The 27,743-nt window shown below is 41.9% G+C and overlaps 2 protein-coding genes across 7 annotated transcripts in view; one reads left to right on the forward strand and one right to left on the reverse strand.

Annotated features, from left to right (window-relative positions):
* Positions 1–4,113: 4,113 nt before the first annotated feature.
* On the forward strand, positions 4,114–27,280 carry PDHA1 (pyruvate dehydrogenase E1 subunit alpha 1). Of its 2 annotated transcripts, XR_014258918.1 has the most exons (12): positions 4,114–4,298; positions 15,938–15,997; positions 16,571–16,744; positions 17,541–17,667; positions 18,364–18,455; positions 19,307–19,399; positions 20,243–20,398; positions 20,638–20,709; positions 22,776–22,843; positions 24,026–24,134; positions 24,634–25,604; positions 25,741–27,280. XR_014258918.1 is itself a non-coding variant. In XM_082447208.1 (11 exons), exons 1-11 carry the CDS (start codon positions 4,242–4,244, stop codon positions 24,796–24,798), a joined length of 1,173 nt encoding a protein of 390 aa, XP_082303334.1. In that variant the 5' UTR covers positions 4,114–4,241; the 3' UTR covers positions 24,799–27,280. The 2 variants fall into 2 exon arrangements, 1 of the variants encoding a protein (XP_082303334.1); XM_082447208.1 differs by having other exon boundaries at positions 24,634–27,280.
* The window catches only part of MAP3K15 (mitogen-activated protein kinase kinase kinase 15), a 148,224-nt gene continuing 145,788 nt past the window's right edge, over positions 25,308–27,743 (reverse strand). For 3 of the 5 annotated variants that reach the window (XM_082446933.1, XM_082446932.1, XM_082446934.1), the window contains one exon: positions 25,308–27,187. In XM_082446933.1, coding sequence (XP_082303059.1) covers positions 27,066–27,187 — 122 coding nt within the window. In that variant the 3' untranslated portion in view covers positions 25,308–27,065. The remainder of the gene's footprint in view (positions 27,188–27,743) is intronic. The other 2 variants (XM_082446935.1, XR_014258911.1) reach the window with 2 other exon arrangements.

Genomic DNA, 27,743 nt, shown 5'->3' on the forward strand with positions numbered 1-27,743 from the left:
TATTCACTTTATCGGTGTGTGTGTGTGTGTGTGTGTGTGGTCTCCAATAACAATGACACTGATAACTGAAAACAATTTAAGCCTTTTTAGGGAAGTTCTTTTTTTCTGGCTTTATTACTGTGTTGTTCAGGTCATTCCCTGTGGGGTTAGGTCAACAACTTCGTATTTGGTTAAATTCATTTGTTGCATTTTGTCACCATTTGTGTTGCATTTTGTCTCCATTTGTATCCATTTTGTGTTATGGTTATGGAAAACATTTCTGTGGCTCCGAAGTCAAAAGAGCCCCTAGCCATAATCCTTCCGACAGGGAATCCCCTGGTGGTCCAGTGGTTAGGACTCTGCGCTTTCACTGATGAGGGCCTGGGTTCGATCCCTGTTCGGGGAACTAAGATTCCACAAGCCACGCAGCTCGGCTCCCCCCAAAAAAATAAATAAAAATAGTCCTTCCAACAGCATGGAGTCTAGCACATCAAAAACACTCAAATATTCATTGACTTTTATGATCTGTATATATGATTTTTCTAAGTCATCCACTGGGGGGATGGCTCCCACCAAGAAAGCCCAAGGCATGGTAAGGACCACGGTTTGCTCTAAAGTTCAGCTTGATTGAGAAGTTTTAGGGTGCTTTGTAAAGGAAAGGTCAAAAGGCATATTTCAAGATCCCTAATCTAAATCCTCCGGCTTCACCCAGAGAAGCTGGTCATAAACTGGCCAGGCTGGAGTGCTGGAGAGAGGAGTCCCTCATCTCCAGTTCTACCCAAGCTCTGAAACCCTCCTCTCTTCTTTTCTTTCTTTCTTTCTTTTTTTTTTTTTTACATTATTATAGAGACTGTCAAAGTTTATTTTCCTTTAAGAAATGAAATGGATCTTTTTCTATTGAGGTATAATTGACATACTATATTAGTTTCAGGTGTACAACATAATGATTCAATATTTATAGATATTGTGAAATTATCACAATAAGTCTAGTTAACATCCATGACTATACATAATTACACATTTTTTCTCGTGATAACAACTTTTTTAATTAATTAATTTATTTATGGCTGTGTTGGGTCTTGGTTTCTGTGCAAGGGCTTTCTCTAGTTATGGCAAGTGGGGGCCACTCTTCATCGCGGTGTGCGGGCCTCTCATTATCGCGGCCTCTCTTGTTGTGGAGCACAGGCTCCAGACGCACAGGCTCAGTAATTGTGGCTCACGGGCCTAGTTGCTCCGCGGCATGTGGGATCTTCCCAGACCAGGGCTCGAACCCGTGTCCCCTGCATTGGCAGGCAGATTCTCAACCACTGCGCCGCCAGGGAAGCCCAACAACTTTTTAAGACATCTGTTCTCTTAGCAACTTTCACATATGCTGTATATTACATCCCCATGACATTTATTTTATTTTTTTATTTTATTTTTTATTTATTTATTTATTTATTTTTTTAAAGAGAATCCTAATGTGATTTCTTTATAATGTGTGTGTTCCTTATCTTATCCTAGTGTCTAAATTCTTCTCCATGGCTGGACCTCCAAATAATATTCCTTTACGTGCTAAGGGGTATCTAGAGAGTGGGATAGGTTTAATAACTACCCTAACCCTAACACGTACCCTAACCCTAACCCCTACCCTAACCCTAACACGTACCCTAATCCTAAACCGTACCCTAAACCGAGCCCTAACCCTAACACTAACCCTAACCCTAACCCTAACCCATACCCTACGCCGTGCCCGAACCCCTACCCGAAACCATACCCTAAGCCGTACCCTAACCCTAACCCTAACCCTAGGCTACCCTTGACTGCTTCTGCCTCCCATAGATTTCCTAAGCACTAGTGTTTTAAGGAACAGCTTAAAAAGAGAATCCTAATGTGATTTCTTTATAATGGTTGTGTTCCTTATCTTATCCTAGTGTCTAAACTCTTCTCCATGGTTGGACCCCCAAATAATATTCCTTTACATGCTAAGGGGTATCTAGAGAGTGGGCTAGGTTTAATAACTACCCTAACCCTAACACGTACCCTAATCCTAACCCCTACCCTAACCCTAACACGTACCCTAATCCTAAACCGTACCCTAAACCGAGCCCTAACCCTAACACCAACCCTAACCCTAACCCTAACCCATACCCTACGCCGTACCCGAAGCCCTCCCCGAAACCGTACCGTCAGACGTACCCTAAGCCTAACCCTAAGCCTGAACCTAACCCTAGGCTACCCTTGACTGCTTCTGCCTACAATAGATTTCCTAAGCACTAGTGTTTTAAGGAACAGCTTAAAAAGAGAATCCTAATGAGATTTCTTTATAATGGGTGTGTTCCTTATCTTATCCTAGTGCATGACATTTATTTTATAATGAGGAAAAAATTAATCAATAGTCAACCTAAGAAAGAAATGGAAAATTTCATTTGAGCCAACCTGAGGATTATAACCTGGGAGACAGCCTCTCAGAGAGCTCAGAACTGTTCTGAAGAGGTAAGGGGGCAGGGAGGCCAGTATGTCTGTGATTTTAGAGAAGGGGTACATGCAATCAGACACACATCTTGGCAGAAGGTTACTGCTGTTCATGAGGGAAGAGATATCTTAGTTAATGGTTTTAGTGCTTTTCCAAGTATGGGAAGATGCAAGAAACTGGGTTCATAAAATTTTCTCCTGAAAATATCTAACTACCTGAGGGCCAGTTCTGCCAGTTTTCCCAGAGCACAAAATGCCTCATCCTGTTCTTCACCCTGAATTCCTTTTAGGGTATATTTTAGGTCAGTGACTGCAGCAGCTTACAACTTGATTCTTGTAGAACTGGATGGTGGGCAACATTCTTTATTTTACAAACCCCTCCCTTTCGGTCTTAATTTAGATCAAGGTTTGGGAGGCATTTCATGACCAATTTGGCCCATGACACTAGGAATGCTCATTCCCAGGTAAGGCCAGGATTTCATTGATAGGACTCTCCATGTGCTATTAGTGGATTAGGCCCTGTTGACAGTAGCCCAAAGCCTCTGGACCGCCTGTCTTACTGGTCTGCTATGGTCCAGGAAATGGTTCCCTCTCGTTGCTTCTTCCCATAGCTAGAGTTACGCTATTACCATCATTGATCTTAAGAGAACTATATATCAATATTTGGTGAATCATTTCAAGTCACCTAGTCATTGTTATTTTTATCACAGGCTCAGTCACACATCTGGTGATGCAAGAAACAATCATTTTGTAAAATAGGCAGGATATAAACAATATAGCTAGTGACATTAATAAGGTCATATGTAAGTATTTAAGCTAAGAACTTCCATTAGGTATGGCCCCGTATCTCCCCAGGTCATGTGACCTGGTCTGTTCTGTACCCGTCGCTATCTTTAAGGGAAATGATATATTGGCATTGTACATAAAATTCACCAAAGATGTATGCACATCCAAGGTGAGTGGTGGGTCATCATGATCCCTTACAGAATTGAGAAAGGAATGTTATCTCCAAAGGGGTTACATGGCTGGTGCTAGAAAAAGAAAAATTGATCTTTATGGTTGAGCAGGTATTTCTGCCATTAGGGAGTTCAGGTTAATGCATAAATGCAGATGCACAATGCACACAAGAGGGGAGGCAGGAGGCCCAAACGGGCAGAGAAAAACCAATTTGTTTAAATTTTTCTTGTCTTGCCTTAAAATATGAATTTTATTTCATCAAATCCTAGCTCACAGTAGATAGGGAAGACTTACAACTGTCACATGATCTCTAAAAGACAAGTTAGCAGCAGAACCATTTATAGAAACCAGGTGTTCTGTCTTTTGGCCTCCACCAGGCATATTAATCTTCACCATCTTGTGTATTGAGCAAAGGCTCAAAGTTGCAGCACCGGCAGGGCTGGACGCTCAGTAGGATTGGCCTTGCACGATCGTGTGTGGCTCAGCTGGGGTGCAAAATCCAAGAAGGTCCTTTTCCCGCGGGGCCTGGAAGTGTGGCCTCACTTTCCCACGCAGGCACCCTCAGGTCTCCGGCTCCTCACCTGCCGGCTGCTTGGTGACGGAAGGATCCCGCAGCCTCGCCCTCTGGCTCTGACACCCAATGGGCGGCCGCGGGCCTCTCAGGTGGGCGGGGCACGCCCTGGGAGCCGTTCTGGTTGGCCCGCGGCCCGGCCAGGCACATGACGTCTCCGTCGCGTTGTGCTGGCGTGAGTGGTAGCGTCCGCTCCGGGAGCCTGAAGGAGACTTGGAGGCATCTGGGCCGCGCTGCTTGGGTCGTTGGGAGTCGCCGCTGCCGCCACTGCCCGCACTCCATGAGGAAAATGCTCGCCGCCGTCTCCCGCGTGTTGTCGGGCGTCGCCCAGAAGCCGGTGAGGTGGCGTGAGCGACCCGGGGTGGGGCGCGAGTGGGCCCGAGGCCGGAGGACGCCAGAGGGCAGGGCGAGCGGGCTGAGTGGGCCGGGCGGGCCGGGCCTCGTGGAGCCGCGGGCCTTTGTCCTGCCTCCACGTCGTGCGCTCCGCTCCTGGCCGCGAGGGGAGCGGTGGCTCGGCCCTCGGGCGCCGACTGAGGGAGGGGGAGCTTTACAAGGTCCGCGTGGAGGTCAGGCGCGGCTCCCGGTGCCGGCCTGATCGGTGCGCTCTGGAAGGGCCCGTTCGTTTACCTCCGACAGAAAAGGGGGCCTTGGGCTTCCTCGAGTCTCCAGTTGACCGCCTCTTCCCAGCCCACTCATTTTAAATCTTCCTCTTGACCGGGAATCCGGAGACAGAGTGGCTCGATTCAGACTTCAGTTTCACTAGTTACTAGCCCTGTGACCTTGAGTAAGAGGTTTTTGTTTTTTCTTAAAGATCCCCGTGCTCAGTTTCCTCATCTCTAAAATGGAGATGAGAGTACTTACCCCGTGGGGTTGTGTTTTTTTCTTAAATGAGGATGAGAGACAGTGAGGCTTAAACGAGTGACAAGTATGTAAACCTTTCCCAGTAGCGCCTGGTACATAGTAGGTGCTACCTGTGTTAAACATTGTTATTATCATTTAGGATCTCTGTTGCCTTATTGATTCTCTGCAAGATCTGTCCATTGATGTGAGTGGGGTGTTAAAGTCTGCTACTAGTACTGTATTCCGGTCAATTTCTCCCTTTATGTCTGTTACTATTTGTTTTATGTATTTGGGTGCTCCTGTATTAGGTGCATGTATGTGGACGGGTGTAAAATCCTGTTGTATTGATCCTTTTATCATTATATGGTGTCCTTTATCTTTCTTTATGCTATTTGGGTCCACCACATCCTGCCCAGTGCCCCCAGGGTTTGGGCCCCATCAAGAGTCCCCTATATGTACATCTCACTACCTCCGCCCACCCCACTTACCAGTGCACCTCCCTGCCTTCATTCAACCACGTTCCCTGCTAACTGCTAAGTCCTGGCACAGCTCGGGCCTTGACAAGCGCATGAAGTGCTCCCAACGTGGTGGGGAACACATGGACTGGGGATCAGGAACAAGTCATAGAAGAGGTTCTAGCAAAGAATAAGGGCAAAGGGAGACCCATCCGGTGTAGGAGGGGTGCTTGGGGTGCTGAGGGTGGCAGAGGGGTCACCTCTGGGGCTGGGGTCACCATCTCTGAGTTGAGTAGGCAGAAGGTTGGGGAGGGGAGACCTTACAGGGAAGCTGGAAGTTCTTGGGAGATTGAGAAGATGGGCAGAGGTTCTTAAAGGCCCTGGCTAATCTTTTTTTTTTTTTTCTTTGCCCGCACTGCATGGCATGCAGGATCTTAGTTCCCTGACGAGGGATCGAACCCCTGCCCCCTGCAGTGGAAGCACAGAGTCCTAGCCACTGGACAGCCAGGGAATTCCCGGGCCTGGCTTATCTTCAGCCAGGGTAGGTTTAGTATTGCTGAATTCTTTTAGTTTTTGCGTGTCTGAGAAATTCTTTATTTCTTCTCCTATTCTAAATGATCATCTTGCTGGGTAGCGTATTCTAGGTTGCAGATTTTTCCCTTTCAAGACTTGAGTATATTTTGCCACTCCCTTCTGGCCTGCAGCATTTCTGTAGAGAAATCAGCCGATAGCCTTATGGGGATTCCCTTGTAACTAACTTTGTTTTTCACTTGCTGCCTTTAAAATCCTCTCTTTAACTTTTGCCATTTTATTATAACATGTCTTGGTGTAGGTCTGTTTGGTTCATCTTGTTCGGACCCTCTGTGCTTCCTGTATCTGGATATGTTTCCTTCTTTAGGCTTGGGAAGTTTTCAGTCATAATTTCTTCAAATACATTTTCAGTCCCCTTTTCTCTTTCTTCTCTTTCTGGAATCCCTATTATGCGTAGATTGGCACACTTTATATTATCCCATAGGTCTCTTATATTGCTTTCATTTTTTTTTCACTTGCCTTTCTGTCTGCTGTTTTGATTGGGTAATTTCCACTATTCTATTTTCGAGGTCACTTATTCTTTCTTCTGCATTATTCATTCTGTTATTCATTGCCTTTAGCTCAGCTTTCGTCTCAGCAAATGAAGTTTCTAATTTTTCTTGGCTCCTCTTCATAGTTTCTAGTGTCTTTTTACAGTAATCTGCATTTCTGTCGATAGCCTTTCTTAAGTCCTTCAGTATTTTCATTATCTCCTTTTTGAACTCGGTATCTACTAGACTGAAAAGGTCTGTTTCATTGTTTGTTCCTTCAGGGGAATTCTCTTGGTCTTTTAACTGAGAGTGGTTCCTCTGCTTCTTCATTTTGCTTATATTTTTCTTACTCTCTGAATTTAGGAGAAACAATTATCTACTGTAGGCTTGGAGGGCTACTTATATGCAGGTGCCTCCCTGCGTAGTTTGTGTGGGTTTAATATTTTTTTGGCATGAGGGCTGTTTTTGGTTTGGATTCTTGCCGTCTCTTTCCTCTGCGTGTGCTGGTCGTTATCCCCTTGATAGGGGATGTGCAGGTGCGTGGCCCGCCTGTGCTCCCGGGGAGGGTGGGGGCAGTGGTTGGTGCCCAGTCACGGGACCGTTGGCAGCTGCAGTGGTCTGCGTCCGCCTCTGGAGTCCGAGATGGCAGTGGCGGCTCGAGTCCGCCCCCCGGACCTCGTGTAGGTGGTGCCCTGCTGCCTGAGAGTGCACGCACGGAGAAAGAAGCTCCTATGGCGGTCCCACCCCTCTCTTCGTGCACCCCCCAACAATGGCCCCTTGCCTTTCTGGCGGGCCCAAGCTTCTTCCCGTATTCCCTCAGTTATGGTGCACCACACTCCAGTCCCCTCAGGCTGTCTCCACGTAGCCAACTCCAGTCCTCTCCCTGGGTCTGACCTCCGAAGCCCAAACCTCAGCACCCAGCCCTTGCCCAGCCCAGTGGAGGAGCGTCTCAAGCTGGGGAGTGCAAGGTCGTGGTACCAACCGTCTGTGTAGGTCTCTCTCCGCTTTGCTTTCCACAAACCAGTTGCTGCACTCTCCTCCGAGGTTCCGAAGCTACACCTCTGTCCTGGGTGATATCTCCACCAGTGAGGGGACTTCTCAGGGTGTAGAAACCTTTTCTTTTTCACAGCTCCCTCCCAGGGGCGCAGGTCCCGTCCCTATTGCCTTCTCTCTTTTTTTTTCTTTTTTCTTTTGTCCTACCCAGTTATGTGGAGATTTTCTTGCCCTCTTGCCCTCTTGTCTGAGGTCTTCTGCCAGAGCTCAGTAGATGTTCTGTGAGAACCGTTCCACATGTAGATGTATTTTTGAGGTAGTGATATTTGTGGGAGAAGGTGAGCTCCATGTCCTACTCCTCTGCCATCTTGATCCGAATCTCCCTCACACTTCTTTTTTTTTAATTTTTAAAAAACATTTTATTTATTTATTTATTTGGCTGTGTCAGGTCTTTAGTTGCAGCACACAGGATCTTTCGTTGCGGCTCATGGGCTTTTCATTGCGTGTGGGCTTCTCTCTAGTTGTGGCACATGGGCTCCAGAGCGTGCGGGCTCAGTAGTTGCGACATGCAGGCTCTCTGGTTGTGGCATGCAGGCTTGGTTGCCCCGCGGCACATGGGATCTTAGTTCCCCGACCAGGGCTCGAAGCCACGTCCCCTGCATTGGAAGGTAGATTCTTAACCACTGGACCATCAGGAAGTCCTCCCTCACACTTCTTTTTTTTTTTTTAAGTTTTATTTTTATTTTATTTATTTATTTATTTTATTTGTTTATTATTTTTGGCTGCGTTGGGTCTTCGTTGCTGCGCACAGGCTTTCTCTAGTTGCAGCGAGCGGGGGCTGCTCTTCGTTGTGGTGCACGGGCTTCTCACTGCGGTGGCTTCTTTTGTTGAGGAGCATGGGCTCTAGGCGTGCGGGCTTCAGTAGCTGTGGCACACGGGCTCAGTAGTTGTGGCTTGTGGGCTCTAGAGCGCAGGCTCAGTAGTTGTGGTGCATGGGCTTTGTTGCTTGTGGCATGTGGGATCTTCCCGGACCAGGGCTCGAACCCGTGTCCCCTGCATTGGCAGGCAGATTCCTAACCACTGCGCCACCAGGGAAGCCCCGAAGCTCAGGTTCTTGATGTCTCATCGCAGAAAGAATTCAGTGAGAGACAAAGTGATAGGTAAGAAGTGGATTTATTTAGAGAGAAACACACTCCACAGAGTGTGGGCCATCTCAGAAGGTGAGAAAGGCCCCCCTCACACTTCTGATATGACTTTTGGCTTAACTTTCACTTAACGTGGCTCCTTTCACCCATTATATCAGTGAATCTTACTATTTTTGAGATTCATAGTAATGAAATGGGAGAAAGTATGTAAGTAGCTTTCTGACAGTCAAAATCTTTGACCTTATCCTCTTGCTTTTTATTATGTAGAACTGTCATTCTTTGTTGTCGGCAATTTAGGATGGAGAAAGAGAATTTTTCGTTTTCTTGGTTACTGTTGCTTGACTGGTTTGGTCGTTAGTTTTCAGTCTCCAAAATGCAGTTTCTGTAGTTGTATCTGGAAATTTATTTTGCAAGACAAGATATATATTTCTGGCCCCACAAAACAACTTAACTGTCAAAAATAACATATCTATTTCATGATTGCCAGACATAACCTTTTGTTTGTCACCTCATACTTCTCAACTTCTTCCCAAATTTCTCAATTTTCTTCACTTATTCTTAGATGTATTGGACTCTCTCAATCTCTAACTTAACTGAAGCATTTGTCTCTAGCATTTCAACTTTTTTCTCCAGCAATGTCATGGTTTTTGTTGGCTTTATCGGATAATGGTATATTGATGGGTGAAGAGATCACTAGATAATAGCTTTCTGCCTATTGGCTTGTACACTTAGTAGATCAACCTTACCCCTTCTCATCAAGATCAAGTCCATTGCTACAAGTTGGATGGTAAGGTAACACAGTGTATGAACATATCACATACTTTTTGTGGGATCTGAAGAATGTTCTTCAAGTCTGCATGAGAAGAAGTCATATTGGTTTACATATGTGTGACGTGGCAGAATGTGGCTAAAGTAGTACAGTACTCCTAACTGATTAAATGTTTGTGGTCTAACCTGGACCTTAGCCATCACATAGAGTACTGTTGCTGTGAGCAGAGTGAAAAGGAAACATTTCTGGCAGTTTTTTAACCCCCCCGCCCCAAGCAGTGACAGCCAACTGAACATCAAGAAGGGAGCACTGGGGACTTCCCTGGCGGTTCAGTGGTTAAGACTCTGCACTTCCAATGCATGGGGCGTAGGTTTGATCCCTGGTCGGGGAACTAAGACCCCACATGCTGTGCAGCGTGGCCAAAAAAAAAAAGAAGGGAGCACTAGGACTCTTCGGTGGCCGTGCGGGTTTGAGGAGGCAGCTCGTGGGGGTGAGGTGCTTAAGGTGAGGTAACACAGACCTTGGAGCCAGATTTGCTGGGTTTGTACCCCAGCCCCAACAGTTAAGTGCTCTATGGCTTTGGGCAACTCAGGTAGCATGAATCTCATCAGCACAGAGAGAAAGCTTCACTGAAAACTCATTGCAGGTTCCACCCCCTCAACTCAGATGGCAACAGTGCAGTCAGAGGCCTGCCCTTCTAAGCCTCAGCCCCATGTAGCAATAGGAATTGAGGTTAAAACACAGATGCCACTAATCTGCACACCAAATGGCATGAGTCAATGACACCAGCTCCGAGATCTGTTTTGAGCCCAAGCAGTGGTCCAAGTTGCACATAGGTCACCTTGGTTGATCTAACAACAGATCAACTTCAGAAAGAGGCATTTTTGTCAGAATTTCACCCACTGAAAACACAGCTGGCTAATCTGTTTTTTTCCCAGTAATAAATGAGAAGCATTTATTTTATCTTTTTTAATTTTTGAATTTTAATTTTTTTTTTTATACAGCAGGTTCCTATTAGTCAGCAATTTTATACACATCAGTGTATACATGTCAATCCCAATCGCCCAATTCATCACACCACCATCCCCACCCCCCCACGGCTTTCACCCTTTGGTGTCCATACGTTTGTTCTCTACATCTGTGTCTCAACTTCTGCCCTGCAAACCAGTTCATCTGTGCCATTTTTCTAGGTTCCACATATATGTGTTAATATACGATATTTGTTTTCCTCTTTCTGACTTACTTCACTCTGTATGACTGTCTCTAGATCCATCCACGTCTCAACAAATGACCCAATTTCGTTCCTTTTTATGGCTGAGTAATATTCCATTGTATATATGTACCACATCTTCTTTATCCATTCGTCTGTTGATGGGCATTTAGGTTGCTTCCATGACCTGGCTATTGTAAATAGTGCTGCAATGAACATTGGGGTGCATGTGTCTTTTTGAATTATGGTTTTCTCTGGGTATATGCCCAGTAGTGGGATTGCTGGATCATGTGGTAATTCTATCTTTAGTTTTTTAAGGAACCTCCATACTGTTCTCCATAGTGGCTGTATCAATTTACATTCCCACCAACAGTGCAAGAGGGTTCCCTTTTCTCTACACCCTCTCCAGCATTTGTTGTTTGTAGATGTTCTGATGATGCCCATTCTAACTGGTGTGAGGTGATACCTCATTGTAGTTTTGATTTGCATTTCTCTAATAATTAGTGATGTTGAGCAGCTTTTCATGTGCTTCTTGGCCATCTGTATGTCTTTGGAGAAATGTCTATTTAGGTCTTCTGCCCATTTTTGGATTGGGTTGTTTGTTTCTTTAATATTGAGCTGCATGAGCTGTTTATATATTTTGGAGATTAATCCTTTGTCAGTTGATTCATTTGCAAATATTTTCTCCCATTCTGAGGGTTGTCTTTTCATCTTCTTTATGGTTTCCTTTGCTGTGCAAAAGCTTTGAAGTTTCATTAGGTTCCATTTGTTTATTTTTGTTTTTATTTCCATTACTCTAGGAGGTGGATCAAAAAAGATCTTGCTGTGATTTATGTCAAAGAGTGTTCTTCCTATGTTTTCCTCTAAGAGTTTTATAGTGTCCAGTCTTATATTTAGGTCTCTAATCCATTTTGAGTTTATTTTTGTGTATGGTGTTAGGGAGTGTTCTAATTTCCTTCTTTTACATGTAGCTGTCCAGTTTTCCCAGCACCACTTATTGAAGAGACTGTCTTTTCTCCATTGTATATCCTTGCCTCCTTTGTCATAGATTAGCTGACCATAGGTGTGTGGGTTTATCTCTGGGCTTTCTATCTTGTTCCATTGATCTATGTTTCTGTTTTTGTGCCAGTACCATATTGTCTTGATTACTGTAGCTTTGTAGTATAGTCTGAAGTCAGGGAGTCTGATTCCTCCAGCTCCATTTTTTTCCCTCAAAACTGCTTTGGCTATTCAGGGTCTTTTGTGTCTCCATACAAATTTTAAGATTTTTTGTTCTAGTTCTGTAAAAAATGCCATTGGTAATTTGATAGGGAATGCATTGAATCTGTAGATTGCTTTGGGTAGTATAGTCATTTTCACAATATTGATTCTTCCAATCCAAGAACATGGTATATCTCTCCATCTGTTGGTATCATCTTTAATTTCTTTCATCAGTGTCTTATAGTTTTCTGCATACAGGTCTTTTGTCTCCCTAGGTAGGTTTATTCCTAGGTATTTTATTCTTTTTGATGCAGTGGTAAATGGGAGTGTTTCCTTAATTTCTCTTTCAGATTTTTCATCATTAGTGTATAGGAATGCAAGAGATTGCTGTGCATTAATTTTGTATCCTGCAACTTTACCAGATTCATTGATTAGCTCTAGTAGGTTTCCGGTGGCATCTTTAGGATTCTCTATGTATAGTATCATGTCATCTGCAAACAGTGACAGTTTTACTTCTTCTTTTCCAATTTGTATTCCTTTCATTTCTTTTTCTTCTCTGATTGCCGTGGCTGGGACTTCCAAAACTATGTTGAATAATGGTGGTGAGAGTGGACATCCTTGTCTTGTTCCTGATCTTAGAGGAAATGCTTTCAGTTTTTCACCATTGAGAATGATGTTTGCTGTGGGTTTGTCGTATATTGCCTTCATTATGTTGAGGTAGGTTCCCTCTATGCTCACTTTCTGGAGAGTTTTTTTTTTATCATAAATGGGTGTTGAATTTTGTCAAAAGCTTTTTCTGCATCTATTGAGATGATCATATGGTTTTTATTCTTCAGTTTGTTAATATGGTGTATCACATTGATTGATTTGCGTATATTGAAGAATCCTTGCATCCCTGGGATAAATCCCACTTGATCATGGTGTATGATCCTTTTAATGTGTTGTTGGATTCTGTTTGCTAGTATTTTGTTAAGGATTTTTGCATCTATTTTCATCAGTGATATTAGTCTGTAATTTTCTTTTTTTGTAGTATCTTTGTCTGGTTTTGGTATCAGGGTGATGGTGGCCTCATAGAATGAGTTTGGGAGTGTTCCTTCCTCTGCAGTTTTTTGGAAGAGTTTGAGAAGGATGGGTGTTAGCTCTTCTCTAAATGTTTGATAGAATTCACCTGTGAAGCCATCTGGTCCTGGACTTTTGTTTGTTGGAAGATTTTTAATCACAGTTTCAATTTCATTACTTGTGATTGGTCTGTTCATATGTTCTATTTCTTCCTGGTTCAGTCTTGGAAGGTTATACCCTTCTAAGAATTTGTCCATTTCTTCCAGGTTGTCCATTTTATTGGCATAGAGTTGCTGGTAGTAGTCTCTTAGGATGCTTTGTATTTCTGTGGTGTCTGTTGTAACTTCTCCTTTTTCATTTCTAATTTTATTGATTTGAGTCCTCTCCCTCTTTTTCTTGATGAGTCTGGCTAATGGTTTATCAATGTTGTTTATCTTCTCGAAGAACCAGCTTTTAGTTTTATTGATCTTTGCTATTGTTTTCTTTGTTTCTATTTCATTTATTTCTGCTCTGACCTTTATGATTTCTTTCTTTCTGCTAACTTTGGGTTTTGTTTGTTCTTCTTTCTCTAGTTCCTTTAGGTGTAAGGTTAGATTGTTTATTTGAAATTTTTCTTGTTTCTTGAGGTAGGCTTGTATAGCTATAAAGTTCCCTCTTAGCACTGCTTTTGCTGCATCCCGTAGGTTTTGGATCGTCGTGTTTTCATTGTCATTTGTCTCTAGGTATTTTTGGATTTCCTGTTTGATTTCTTCAGTGATATCTTGGTTATTTAGTAACGTCTTGTTTAGCCTCCATGTGTTTTTTTTTTTTACGGTTTTTTTCCCTGTAATTGATTTCTAATCTCATAGCGTTGTGGTCAGAAAAGATGCTTGATATGATTTCAGTTTTCTTAAATTTACTGAGGCTTGATTTGTGACCCAAGATGTGATATACCCTGGAGAATGTTCCGTGCGCACTTGAGAAGAAAGTGTAATCTGCTGTTTTGGGATGGAATGTCCTATAAATATCAATTAAATCTATCTGGTCTATTGTGTCATTTAAAGCTTCTGTTTCCTTATTTATTTTCACTTTGGATGATCTGTCCATTGGTGTAAGTGAGGTGTTAAAGTCCCCCACTATGATTGTGTTACTGTCGATTTCCTCTTTTATAGCTATTAGCAGTTGCCTTATGTATTGAGGTGCTCCTATGTTGGGTGCATATATATTTATAATTGTTATATCTTCTTCTTGGATTGATCCCTTGATTATTATGTAGTGTCCTTCCTTGTCTCTTGTAACATTCTTTCTTTTAAAGTCTATTTTATCTGATATGAGTATTGCTACTCCAGCTTTCTTTTGATTTCCATTTGCATGGAATATCTTTTTCCATCCCCTCACTTTCAGTCTGTATGTGTCCCTAGGTCTGAAGTGGGTCTCTTGTAGACAGCATATATATGGGTCTTGTTTTTGTATCCATTCAGCGAGCCTGTGTCTTTTGGTTGGAGCATTTAATCCATTCATGTTTAAGGTAATTATCGATATGTATGTTCCTATGATCATTTTCTGTAATTGTTTTGGGTTTGTTTTTGTAGGTCCTTTTCTTCTCTTGTGTTTCCCACTTAGAGAAGTTCCTTTAGCAGTTGTTGTAGAGCTGGTTTGGTGGTGCTGAATTCTCTTAGCTTTTGCTTGTCTGTAAAGCTTTTGATTTCTCCATCGAATCTGAATGAGATCCTTGCTGGCTAGAGTAATCTTGGTTGTAGGTTCTTCCCTTTCCTCACTTTAAGTATATCATGCCACTCCCTTCTGGCTTGTAGAGTTTCTGCTGAGAAATCAGCTGTTAACCTTATGGGAGTTCCCTTGTATGTTATTTATCGTTTTTCCCTTGCTGCTTTCAATAATTTTCTTTGTCTTTAATTTTTGCCAATTTGATTACTGTGTCTCAGCGTGTTTCTCCTTGTGTTTATCCTGTATGGGACTCTCTGCGCTTCCTGGACTTGGGTGGCTATTTCCTTTCCCATGTGAGGGAAGTTTTTGACTATGATCTCTTCAAGTATTTTCTCTGGTCCTTTCTCTCTCTCTTCTCCTTCTGGGACCCCTATAATGTGAATGTTGTGTTTCATGTTGTCCCAGAGGTCTCTTAGGCTGTCTTCATTTCTTTTCATTCTTTTTTCTTTATTCTGTTCCGCAGCAGTGAATTCCACCATTCTGTCTTCCGGGTCACTTATCCGTTCTTCTGCCTCAGTTATTCTGCTATTGATTCCTTCTAGTGTAGTTTTCATTTCAGTTATTGTATTGTTCATCTTTGTTTGTTCTTTAATTCTTCAAGGTCTTTGTTAAACATTTATTGCATCTTCTTGATCTTTGCCTCCATTCTTTTTCCAAGGTCCCACATCATCTTCACTATCATTTTTCTGAATTCTTTTCCTGGAAGGTTGCCTATCTCCACTTCATTTAGTTGTTTTTCTGGGGTTTTATGTTGTTCCTTCATCTGGTACATAGCCCTCTGCCTTTTCATCTTGTCTATCTTTCTGTGAATGTGGTTTTTGTTCACAGGCTGCAGGATTGTAGTTCTTCTTGCTTCTGCTGTCTGCCCTCTCGAGAAGCATTTATTATTTCAAAAAAAAAAAAAAAAAGGAAGGGAGTTGTAGAGAATATCTTCCTTCTGGTGCTGTTCGAATCATAAAACATCCCTCAAATCTTTTGTTTTTTTAAGTCAGGGAATGCTAAGTATCTTTTCTTTTGTCTTGTACATTTCTCACTAAGGTGTTTATCTCATGCTTTGTGTAGTTTAAAATATTTTTCTTATAGTACCGTTTCATAGGGAAGTGATTTGCCTGAAATAGGAGTTGAATCATAGTTTTATTTGAAGAACAATTCTGAAAGTAAAGCATTAGCTTGCTCAGCCTATGTGGTTGTGACTAAGAATAGCATAAACATACCCCACAGATTATCTAGTCTCTTCAATTTGGCCATTAACTTCATTATGTTTTCACTGTAATTTCTTTGAAAACAAAGTGACTAAATAGACGGGTTTCTGCAGTTTGCCTTCAGATGGGGGTACAATCATGTTTCATTGGCCAAAGCATGGATTCATTTTGGAGGATAAGATCCCAACACAGTGAACAGAATGGAAGATAGCCCATGAATGTGTTAGGGCTTTTAGAGTTCTAGGACTGCATCCTGATAACTGATTAATAAGGATAACAACTCAAAAATAACCAACAATAAAAAGCACTGATATACTTGTATATTTTGATCTTTCAAGGCAAGCAGAGTGCTGGTGGCATCCCGTAATTTTGCAAATGATGCTACATTTGAGATTAAGGTAAGAGGTGTTTTGCTTCGTGTTAAATTTTTTTCCACAGGTACACTTTGATGTATAGTTTTACCTTTGCAATAGAGCATTTTGATATTCATGCTTTTCACCATTTTATTCCAAATATTCTAGAATCGAAGATTCAGAGAAGTTTAGCAAAAATTAGAATTTACTCCTTTTATGTAGCAGCTTTTTGGTAGTTCGGAGCAGGAGAGCAAGCTAAAAAAATTAAAGACCTACTCTAGGACTTAAAATGTGATTTGGTAACATGTTTGAATAAGAAGATTCTTAGAATGCTTCTTTGAAAGTTTGTCTTTCAACCTATAACTCAGTTGACTTCTAGGGGTTTTCAGTGAAAGTCATCTTAGAAAGATTTCCTTCCTCCAAAACCCCATCTCATTGCACAGTGAGTTTTATGAAGGAATCAAAAGCAATCTGCAGCATTTCTGATGTGCTCGCCTGCTGGTTTTCAAGTTCAGTATTTGCTGGTTTTCGATTTAAATATTTCGAGTTAGATCTTAGAATGGGTTGGCAGTGTTTACATTGTAGTGACTGAGAGATAATTGTCTGATTCCATTTCAGAAATGTGATCTTCACCGGCTGGAAGAGGGCCCTCCTGTCACTACAGTGCTCACCAGGGAGGATGGGCTCAAATACTACAGGATGATGCAGACTGTTCGTCGAATGGAGTTAAAAGCAGATCAGCTATATAAGCAGAAAATAATTCGTGGTTTCTGTCACTTGTGTGATGGTCAGGTGGGTGGTAGTTTTGTAATAAAACTGTGTTACTTAGGAATTGAAGTATGGTGTGTGTTTATTGGCTTTTACCCTGTTTTATCTGTCTGAAGGATTTGAGGCTGGTATTTTAGAATAAAAATGAGAATGCTGAGACCTGCTAGGAAGCGATGCTAAAGAATTTACTCATGTATCACATTGCTGACTTCCTGTGCCATTACAGCATTATGATCACCTGTACTGAGTATACTTTTGGGGGAAGGGTTTTTGTTTTGTTTTTTGTTTTGTAGGTTTAGGCCAAGGTTTACAAAATGAAATGCCTACCAGGGACCAGTTAGGTAGAATAAATGAGTGAAGGCTGCCAGCTGTATGAAGAATCGAGAATGGTGACAGGGACTGGTGGTGAAGTGGAGCAGACAGGCCCCACCCGCAGGGGTAGAGTCATAACCGGCTGGTAGTACAGCCACTTGGTGCCATGTGGAAATACGGGGCTGCTGCTTCCTGTTGCTGACGTCTTCGAGAGAAGACAGACGTCTCCATTTTCATGTGAAATTCCCCAATATTTTAATGTTCACATTTGATTCAGGATTTTTTCAAATTACCATACAGGCTTAAAAGAAACAATGTATCTGTGGATTGCCAGTTTATGGCTCTGGCTTGGGCCTTGCCCTCTACGCTGTTTCTGGTGAAAAATAGAGGTATTTGTTGTTATTAATGAAGAGTTCTACTAGGCCAAATGTTTCATAATAGTCTAGGAAATCTTTTAACTAGAAATGTGTACTGTACTGACTCATTGCCACTTCTTTCTTGAATGCAGGAAGCTTGTTGTGTGGGCCTGGAGGCCGGCATAAACCCCACAGACCATCTGATCACAGCGTATCGGGCTCATGGCTTTACGTTTACTCGTGGGCTTTCTGTCCGAGCAATTCTCGCAGAGCTTACAGGTTTGCTATTAATTTAAAAAAAGGGGAAATTAAGTTTTCAGATCTCCTATTAATATGCTAACCGTTTATAGTTAACATTGAAACCTTTTTGAGGGTTAAAAAAAAAAAAAACTGAAACCAAAAAAACCTCTCTCTCCCTTTTGGTGCTCTGGTACCTCTATTGTGCTTTTGAGTAAACTGACCATTTTTGAGGTTATCTGGCCTCTCAGGTAAAAGGTCAGCTCTATAAAATCAGAATAGTGTTTATCAGTCAAGCATGCCAATAGAAATCTAACAAAGAAAGTAAATTGAGTATAAGTATTTCATTGGGTAGAAATTAAATTCTAGGAATCTTCTCAATAGTCCCTTTGTCCCCCTTGACTGTTATACCAGTGTAGGAGAAATCGAAAGATGTTTGTAACTGGCCAAAACAAAAGTCTAGGGTACCACACTAACATCTGAAGAAAACTCAGTGATTAGAGAGCTGAAAAAGTTGGAAAGGTCAAGGACATGGGACTGGTCTGACCTTCATTATAAAGGGGCCAGGAGACAAGGAGGACTTGTCTATGTATTTGCATAGAGGGACAGGTGCTTATGTAGTTGAATCGGTTTCTGAGTTTTAATGGTTGAGCCTCTACGTAAATACTCAGGGTGTAATTTTGTTTGTTTTATATATTTGGTTTGTGATGTGTCATGTTTGTGTGATGCCACTTCTAGGACGAAGAGGAGGTTGTGCTAAAGGAAAAGGAGGATCGATGCATATGTACGCCAAGAACTTCTACGGGGGCAATGGCATTGTGGGAGCTCAGGTAGTTGAGGGCTAGGATTGTATGATTTTCTGGATTTGGCCCTGGCCCACATCTGTGCAATATTTTGTACCCCAGAGAACTTCCCTCTGAAGTACTTCAGTACTTGGGGGGCACAGTGTGCTTTAAATGACCTCTTGCTTCATACCCTATCATTTGATCATTTAATAAATAGATTTGGACAGTGATTTAAAATGTTTCCTTTTAGGTATTTGTTATGTTTTATAAGTAAGCAAGAGCCTCTAGCAGTAGAACTATACCTTTGCCTTTTAATTGATATTTAAGTACATTAATTGCTTTGTCACATCCTCTTGGCCACACCTCTCTCCCTGCTGTAGACAGTGCTGGCACTGGTACCAGACCAGGAGAGGCAGGTGGTCAGGATCTTAAGGGCCTAGTTTGAATCTAAAGCCAGCTTCTGTGGTTATACCGTCCTCCTTGTTCTCATCAGTTAGTAAATAATCAACAAGTAACAGTATAAGATCGTATCTAGATTGTTCGGTTTACTTTCTAATATATTAAGGTTCTAGCATCTGGGTTTTTTTGTTTGTTTTGGGTATTTTTTTAAATTCTTGGTTTCTTTTTCTTCTTTTGGCTTTTTAGTATTTATTAGCAGTTGAATCTCTGAATGCATAAATGTTATTGCTAAATGGTTGACATAGAATACGATAGTAGTTATTCGTGTTACTTTGCCAGTTTGTTTATAATATTGGGGGTAGGGTAAGCAGAGACAGGGTTGGGGTAGGGACAGTGTCATTTCTATCTCACATTCTGGTCAGGAGTTAACATTCAGAGCATTAACTTCTTCCCTCACGCATTTCTGTGGTTCCTTTCTTGGTTGTCCTTAATATTAGGTGCCCCTGGGAGCTGGGATTGCTCTGGCCTGTAAGTATAACGAAAAAGATGAAATCTGTTTGACTTTGTATGGTGATGGCGCTGCTAATCAGGTGAGTATGTGTCTCTTAACTTTGCAATAATGATTACAGTTTTATGTCCAAAGTGTTGAATATTCATAGTTCAGTTTGTGGCAAAGTAGTATATCGCTTACTAGTTGAAATGGCCATTTATATGGCAAGCTAAAATTTGGTTTTGTGGCCACATTAGAGATTTACATCCTGGCATTGTTTCACAAGTGCTTTATATAGGTGTACTCCTGAGAGTACGCTCACCTCTGCTCTGCCTCATTGCTCCACAGACTCTCTGGGGAAGGACTGATTTACATTTTAACCCTTGGCAAACCAGTTCTTAAACCAGTACTGTAATGTACAGACTCATTCTCCTGAATGCCAAGGCGCTGTCAGACTCCTCTCGTAGTTTCTGAGCCCTGACCCCTGCTCTTCTGTCATGGTCTGAGTAATCACCAGTCTGTGGCTGACACCCTGCGAGGCCCTGCTCTGGATGCTGATTCTCAGACACTGGTTCACTCTGGTTATCCAGAGGGTCTCATAGAATTTATAATAAAGCACAAAACTAGGCAGCTGTAGTACATTCTTACATGTTGATCTTTTCCCATTGTATTCTCTACTGCTGCCTTGGCCCTACAGAAGCAAGTAGTAGTACTTGGTTTGTCACTTCCTTAGCGGCAAAAGAGATGATGCGTTTGCTGCGCCGTGCCCCCCCACCCCCACCCCAAGCGCACACACTCCTTTGCTTCAGAAGCTTAGTTGTGGGTGAGGCGTTTCATCCTATGAAAGCTTTCTCTGCTGGGTAGAGCAGCGGCTGTTGTGGATGATGAAGTCTAGAGAAAAACAGCAAAATGAAACCACTTGAACTTTTATACATACTTCCAGGGTCAGATATTCGAAGCTTACAATATGGCGGCTTTGTGGAAATTGCCTTGTATTTTCATCTGTGAGAATAACCGCTATGGGATGGGAACATCTGTGGAGAGAGCGGCAGCCAGCACTGATTACTACAAGAGAGGCGACTTCATTCCTGGGCTGAGGGTAAGGACACCTGTTGTAGACCCTCATGGCCTGATGCCCGGGCACTCTGTCAAGTGCCCTTGAAAATCTCAGACAGATCAAAGAGTTCTGTTTTCTTAGTGGATGAACAGGTCGTGTAAGATGAAAATGGTTTTAGGCAGTTGGATTTATGCTCTGCCCCTTTCCTTTTTATTTTTAAAATTGTATTGAAGTATAGTTAATTTACAATGTTGTGTTTAATCTTTCCCATTTATTAATAGGTAGATGGAATGGATATCCTGTGTGTCCGGGAGGCCACAAGGTTTGCAGCTGCCTATTGTAGATCTGGAAAGGTAAGATTTTTCTTGTAGGCCTCTAGGCTAGAGATTTCTAATGACATTTATCTGTCTTAAAGTTAAAAGAATGCCTCCTGTGTCGATTGTAGCAATTTAGGAGTAGCTGCTAATTGAGGTGTAAAAGATAGAAGCAGGGTCCAGTTAAGCGAATCGGGTCCCTTCATAAATAACATGGTCTTGATAGCTCACGTCTTGGGAAACATTCCATGTTAGCCCCATTTGGGGTAAATCTTTCCTTCCAGTGCTCCCTCAGCATTCTGCCTCTGTCTTCATTGTGACAATCTGTTTTGCCTTTTGGTTTGGTTAATTATGTGCCTCTAACTCCCCACCCCCCCCATCAATCATAAGCCCCTTGAGTGAATAGACTGGGGACTCCTACAGTGCCCTGCACAGAACTTTGCTTATGTAAAATAGGCATCCAGTATAAGTTTGTCTTCTATAAATTAAATAATATGTTTAAATTATGTAGTCTTAGTCACGCTGTTTCAGTCCTAAGAATCTTGACCCTTACAGTTATAGCAGTGGAGGGAGAAGGGAACAGTGAGATTGGCCTAAAAAGAGGCTTACATGCCATCTGAACTGGTGGAGAGATGTTCTTCTCCCTAAATCAGTGTTCCACAACCCAGAAAGCAGGCCCCTGAGGTTTACCTTTCAGTGACTTCCCCCACGCACGTGTTTGGGCAGTAATGCAAATAAGATTTGGCTGGCAGTGATGAAAATGGAAGAGAGGGTGAAGAGGGGAGGGAGCTGTAGAACGGTTGAACAAGAAGAAAATGAGATGACTAAGATGGCAGGTTGGTGGCAGTGGGCTCAGTGGTCTGTATCAGGACTCTGAGACTAGGGGTCCACGCCCTGGGTGGCGGGTATCATCCCCCTCTCTCCCAGTTCCTGAAAGAATATGTGGCGTCCAACAGTATGTGGAAACAGGATCAGTAGTTTATAGTGTGTGTTGACTTTCTCAGCCTGACCAAAGCCTGATCTTGGAATTAGGGGAGGGTCTGGAAAAACCCCTTCATCACCATCCCCTTAGCCTAACCAGCCGTGCTTCCAAATGGCTACGGGATGATTGATTAACAATCAATCAATCAATAGGTGACAGTTACTGAGAGATGATATGTCAGGCAATGCGCTAAGCACTTAGGTATTACCTTTTTTAATCGGCGCAACTCTGAGCTGGGTTAATTACTGTTTTGTAGGTGAGGAAACTGAGGTATGTCGCTACTATACAGTACAGCCAGAACTGGAACCCAAGCACTTGGATTCCATCCCCCGCCCTCTTTTAACTACTACACCAAACTGCCCAAGGATCCTAGATCCACCCCATCCCCTCTGTTCGAAGTTGTCTTCTAAAAGGGGGCTGGCGTAGCATGAGCAAGCTACCTCGTGGTAGCCGGACTCTCCCAGTCGCAGGATCAGCACCTGCCAACTTTCTGTTACACACTAGCCAGATCTCTGTGAAGCAGGATTGGTTGCCGTCCGCTACAAAACACTGCATGAAATGGGTGTGACGTAGAAATTCACCTATCCAGCCTCTCTTCATGTGTGCTGGGAAGTGGAGAAGTACGAGAGGACTAGAGGTTAGCTTTTGTTAAGGTTTATGTTAGTATTTTTCTCTAGCCTTGATCAGAATGCTTATAGATGATTTCACCTGTGACCGGGGGAGTGGGCGGAAAGGCTAGCATATTGACCCTGAAGATAGATAAATGCCACCCCTGCTTCCTGATAGGCTTTTCTTCATTAAATCTATGGTGTTCTTAAAGAATTATATATCAAATGCAATTCTGGTGAAATAGAACCCATTGACATTACATAAAGAATTGTCTGCCTTTTTGATTCAAAATATGCTGCAGGGGGTGGCTTTTATTAATAAGTTTCTGTTAATAAGAAGAAGGATGAAACATGCAATAAATAGGTAATAGAAATGAGAAGAGATAATCATCAGTCAGTCAACTAAGAAGAAATTCTTAACAACTCAGATCTGATGAAGGTATTTGATCCTGAAAGGATGTACGTTTGAGGCTGTGGCCATTGTTTCACGTAACCTTCACTGGGTTCTGTTTTAGGGGCCCATACTGATGGAGCTGCAGACTTACCGTTACCATGGACACAGCATGAGTGATCCTGGAGTCAGGTATGGTCGTGGGAAAACTTGAGTGTGGTATCCGAAGTGGATGGGCTTTGAATGGTGCTACTTACATGAAAAAGCAAAGCATTTCAGTGTTTGCTTTTGAAGCCAGACACCAGTTGGCTTCATGCATTGATTTAGTAGTTAGTCTGAGCCTGAAAGCCATGCCTTCCAATAAATTGGTTCCAATATAGAAAGCATTCTGAAAATTCCTACAGTTATCTAGTGTGTACATGTTAGTTAGCATGAGCACCAATAAGAAAACAATTGCAGAGAGGAATTGTTGCATAAAACAGGACTGATGGTAGAGTAGTATACTTGGGGGCATTTACCTTTTGTAGGCATTACCCCAGATTCTCTCATGGCATATTCCTCTTCTGGCTGGTATGGAGCAAGACCAAGTAGCACATGGGATATTCCATATGTTGAAATAAATCAGTCAAAAAAAAGGAGTTTTGTCACCTGGTAACTCTGGCATGTAATGCTGCAATCCCGGAGTGTGGCATAATTAATTAAGAGTAGATTTAGTCAAAGTAAGCCGTAATAAAGTCTTTGAGTATAGAATGAAGGTCTAAGGGAAAATGTTATGAAGAGCAACTTATATGGAAGAAAGCACTTGGTGTAATTCTGTTCTTAAAAAAATGGTAGAGCCTTTCTTTGCTTTTAGTGTTATTTCAAATGCTGTAGGACAAGGGTCAATTCTACAACCAAGAATCGGAAAACCTCTCCAAGTTTTTGCCACCACACTGCTCTGTGGTCTTAAGGGAGAAAGGCAAGGCACATATTTTTTCCTGCTTAGCCTTCTGCTGCCTCAAAGGTTATAGCTATCACCACAGAAAACCATCTCCCCTGCCTCCACACACTTAAAGAGGCTCCACCACTACCTTCATGCCCTACCTCTAGATCAAAGCAGCAAATAGAAACTTGGCCCCTGTTGTCAGAATGCCAGAGAAGCCAGGTGAATTGCCATTGTAGAGTTTTCTATAAAGACAGAGCAGCTCTTTCTTTCTTACAGAGTATTAGGATGAGTTTTTGTATGTTGAAAGTATATAATTCTGCCCTTCCTACGGTGACCTAAGTACTGATGTGCTCCATTTGTCTCAGAAACATACTGCTGTGTTTCACAGACTGTCTTTGCTATACCGGCACTGGTCTTATCTACTTGTAACTCTGTTTCCCTCCCTATAGTTACCGTACACGAGAAGAAATTCAGGAAGTTAGAAGTAAGAGTGACCCTATCATGCTTCTCAAGGATAGGATGGTGAACAGCAATCTTGCCAGTGTTGAAGAACTAAAGGTACAGTGACTCTTGATGGTTTAAAAGTCTGCCTTTGAAGGTTGGCTCTCCTTTTTGAGCAGTTTTTCTCTACACAAGAAGCTGCCACTCCTAGGTAAACTAGGTAAGTACATGGGAAAGTACATATTGTATTGGGTTGGCCCGTAAGATGGCATGGGAAAACCCGAACGAACTTTTTGGCCAACCCAGTATTTTTCACGGGACATTAAACTCCTCCACCATCAGTTCTTCTTTCCTGAAAATATACTTGATTTTTAATTCATAAATGTTCCCTCGCCAGGGTATATGTCTAAAATGTTGGCATCTGTACTCCAGAGTACTCCTTCGTGGATCGTTGTGTCATTTTTAAAATAACATTTTCAATAATAATAGGTATACTTCCAGTACTAGTAGAAGCGTTAACAACTAGCAACAGGTTCCCAGTAGAACAAGTTGGTACCTAAGCTGCTGTCTGTCTATTCAGAACATCTCTTGAACTATAAATCTGATTGATTTTTAGGAAATTGATGTTGAAGTGAGGAAAGAAATTGAGGATGCCGCCCAGTTTGCTACAGCTGATCCTGAGCCACCTTTGGAAGAACTCGGCTATCACATCTACTGCAGCGATCCGCCTTTTGAAGTCCGGGGGGCAAACCAGTGGATCAAGTTTAAGTCCATCAGTTAATGCGAGATGGTTACACATTCAGTGGGCTATTCGGCAGCAACTGTAAGGAATGCTTTGGGTTCTCAACTTTGTTAAGGAGGAAAAAAACCTATAGAAAGAAAGTGTAGATTTAGATAGATAGTGTAATTGCATGTGGTTTGTACAGTGTTGCATTAAAAGGTATGACGTCTTTTAATGTTAAATCTTAAGGATAGTATGGATCTTATAAAGGTTATTTTAGTTATGTAGGTCTAAAATAGGTAATAAGAGTTTGCTTAACCCTCCTTCAAATTACTTCTTTAAAATAATTCTATTTGGTTTAGTTGTATACTAGTTTAACAAATACTTTTTTAGTTACTAAAAGGAAAAACAATTCCTTATATGCCTGTCCAACTCTGCCACCTTTTTGTGGGGCGATCATTGTCCTGTCCCTCCCAGTGCCCAACAGCTTACCTGGTGTACCCTAACGTGCACACACGCCCCCATTTGTGTGCATGTTGGTGCTGAAGCCTGTTCACACTGAACCATCATTTCTCCTTAATAAAACACAATATTTATTATAACCAGGCAGGGGTGGAAGGACAATTCGATTTTTAAATAAGACTACTTCATTTTAAAGGCCAAATAACTTAGTTTTCTCCATTTATGCATTCAGTATAAATATGAAGCTATTTTCTTAATAGTTTTCTATTTACATTCATATCAAACATTAAATACAAGGCATATTCTTATCAATTTTATCTTTTTTGAATTTTAAGTGCAATTCCAGTTAATAGTAATAATGTATGCAATGTATAATCTAAAACAGTGATTCCCAGCCTAGTAATGTATGCAATGTATAATCTAAAACAGTGATTGATTCCCAGCCTAGTAATGTATGGAATGTATAATCTAAAACAGTGATTGATTTCCAGCCTAGTAATGTATGAAATGTATAATCTAAAACAGTGATTCCCAGCCTAGTAAAATGTATGAAATGTATAATCTAAAACAGTGATTCCCAGCCTTTTTGTTATTTTAAACACCTGTTGTTTCACCTTTCCAGCAAATATTTTTCCATTGAAGTAAATTAAACTAAAATTCATTTTTAAGGATTCCCTAATACTCTACTCTGGGATGTCAAGACCAGGTTTTACAGTCACTCTTTCTTTTCACAATACATACAAGTTCTACTCACCTTGAAAACATGTTGATAAATAAAAGGTTAAAATTTTTTCCATAATTCTTTAAAACTTCAAGTTCTTAAATTGTTCATTGAACATGTGGTGTTTCCCTTGTGTACATGCAGCAGAATTCGTGTGTATGTTAACAGAAGCTTTAACAACAAAGATGTCAGCTCTTTGCTCCCTCTGTCCCCTGGCTTAGCTGATTGATTAAGCCTCATCTTGGGTTGCCGGGGCCCCCTGAGCCTGTCTTCTGTACTGGGAGACTGCAGTCCAGAGCCTGCAGAGGAGACCACCACTACGAAACAAACAGGAGTCTTCTTTAGAGTCGTAAGAGAAGATAACTTCAAAGCAACACAGCAAAATACTTCTTTAGGAGCCCTTATGGCAAAAGCTATAGTATATACTTCCAGACTTGTGTAGGTTTGCTGTCTAGTCTTAAAAATGCAGTCCCTAACTTAAAAACTTAACTAAAATAGCAATATGTTCTCTTCACATATAGGAATATGTTCTCGTCACATATGGAGGTGATACTTGTGCCTTAGCAGGAGTGGGACATGGCCTGAGAGGTATTGTACAGGAGTGCTGGTGCATCTGTGCAGAGCAGGCTATTTAAGATGACATGGGGATGAAAATGCAGGGTGCAAGTTAAAGAAGGAAGGGTTTGGGTGTAGCCCACTGGCATCTCATGTCTCTCTTCACTCCACTCCCAGCCAGGCCTGTCTCTTGACTTTTCTTACTGGGCCTTTAGCTTCTGCCCCCTCTCCGCTTTTCCCCAACTTTAACCTTGGAAAACTCCAGAGTTTGGAGTGAGGTTGGTAGTTTTTTTCCTGACTAAGCCATAGAAAAGGGAGTTAACGTTAATGAAGGGGGGAAAGTTACCAGCAATTTGTTTTCTACTGCTTTACTTAAAAGCCTAATTACACCAAAAAAGTCATCTTCTGTTCCACAAAGTGTTTGTTTTGAGGCTGTTCTTACCGTAGTCTAAGGTACCTTAGGTCTTCCTTAGTGATATCATTAAGAATATCAGAAAGTGTATAACCTTCTTCAAGAATCTGAAACAAAGATCAAATACATTAATAGCTAAGCAGCTCTGTAATGATAGCACAGGAATGGTTTGTTTGGTTATAAGTTTACCTTTTCAGTTGTTTTCGTATCCGCTCCTTGCAGTTGCAACCAATCGACAAGCTCTGTATCTGTTCTCTGCCCGTAAGACCGAGGAGGGGACGCTGAGTTCTCTGTAATCTCTGTAATGATTAGAAATTTATGTTGTATACTGATGTGTAACAGCAAAACTCTTCAAGTAACAAGTTGGATGAAATAAACTTTCCAGAATGTGATGTGAAAAGGAAATGGATTAAACCTGGCTCAGCTGCTCTGCTACAACACTGTGCAACAGTCCATAGTCCTTGGAGTCACTTTACAGAGATTAAAAATATTCCGTACCTGTGATACCTTTAATATATCGAACTTCAAACTAATTATCTCCTACTTTAAATGTGTATTCCCATCTTTAAAATGCCTTTTCTAAGGAATCATATCCCTAACTGCACTGGAATTCAAATGAGGAAATAGGTTTTAATACTGAGATTTGGCCTCACAGCTTATCCATTCCACATTCCAAGAGGCAGCTGTAGCCCTTTTGGGCACCAAATGCATAAGGCTGGTTGACTGAGGTATAATTTATGCCGTAAACCACCCTTTTTAGGTATGCAGTGCTAAGAACTTTGACAAGCAGAGTCACGTAGCCACCACCACAGTCAAGATAGAGATATTTCTATCACGCCAGAACGTTCTCGTGGC

This window comes from Balaenoptera physalus (genome assembly GCF_965194825.1).
Source record: "Balaenoptera physalus genome assembly, chromosome: X".
Lineage (NCBI taxonomy): Eukaryota > Metazoa > Chordata > Mammalia > Artiodactyla > Balaenopteridae > Balaenoptera > Balaenoptera physalus.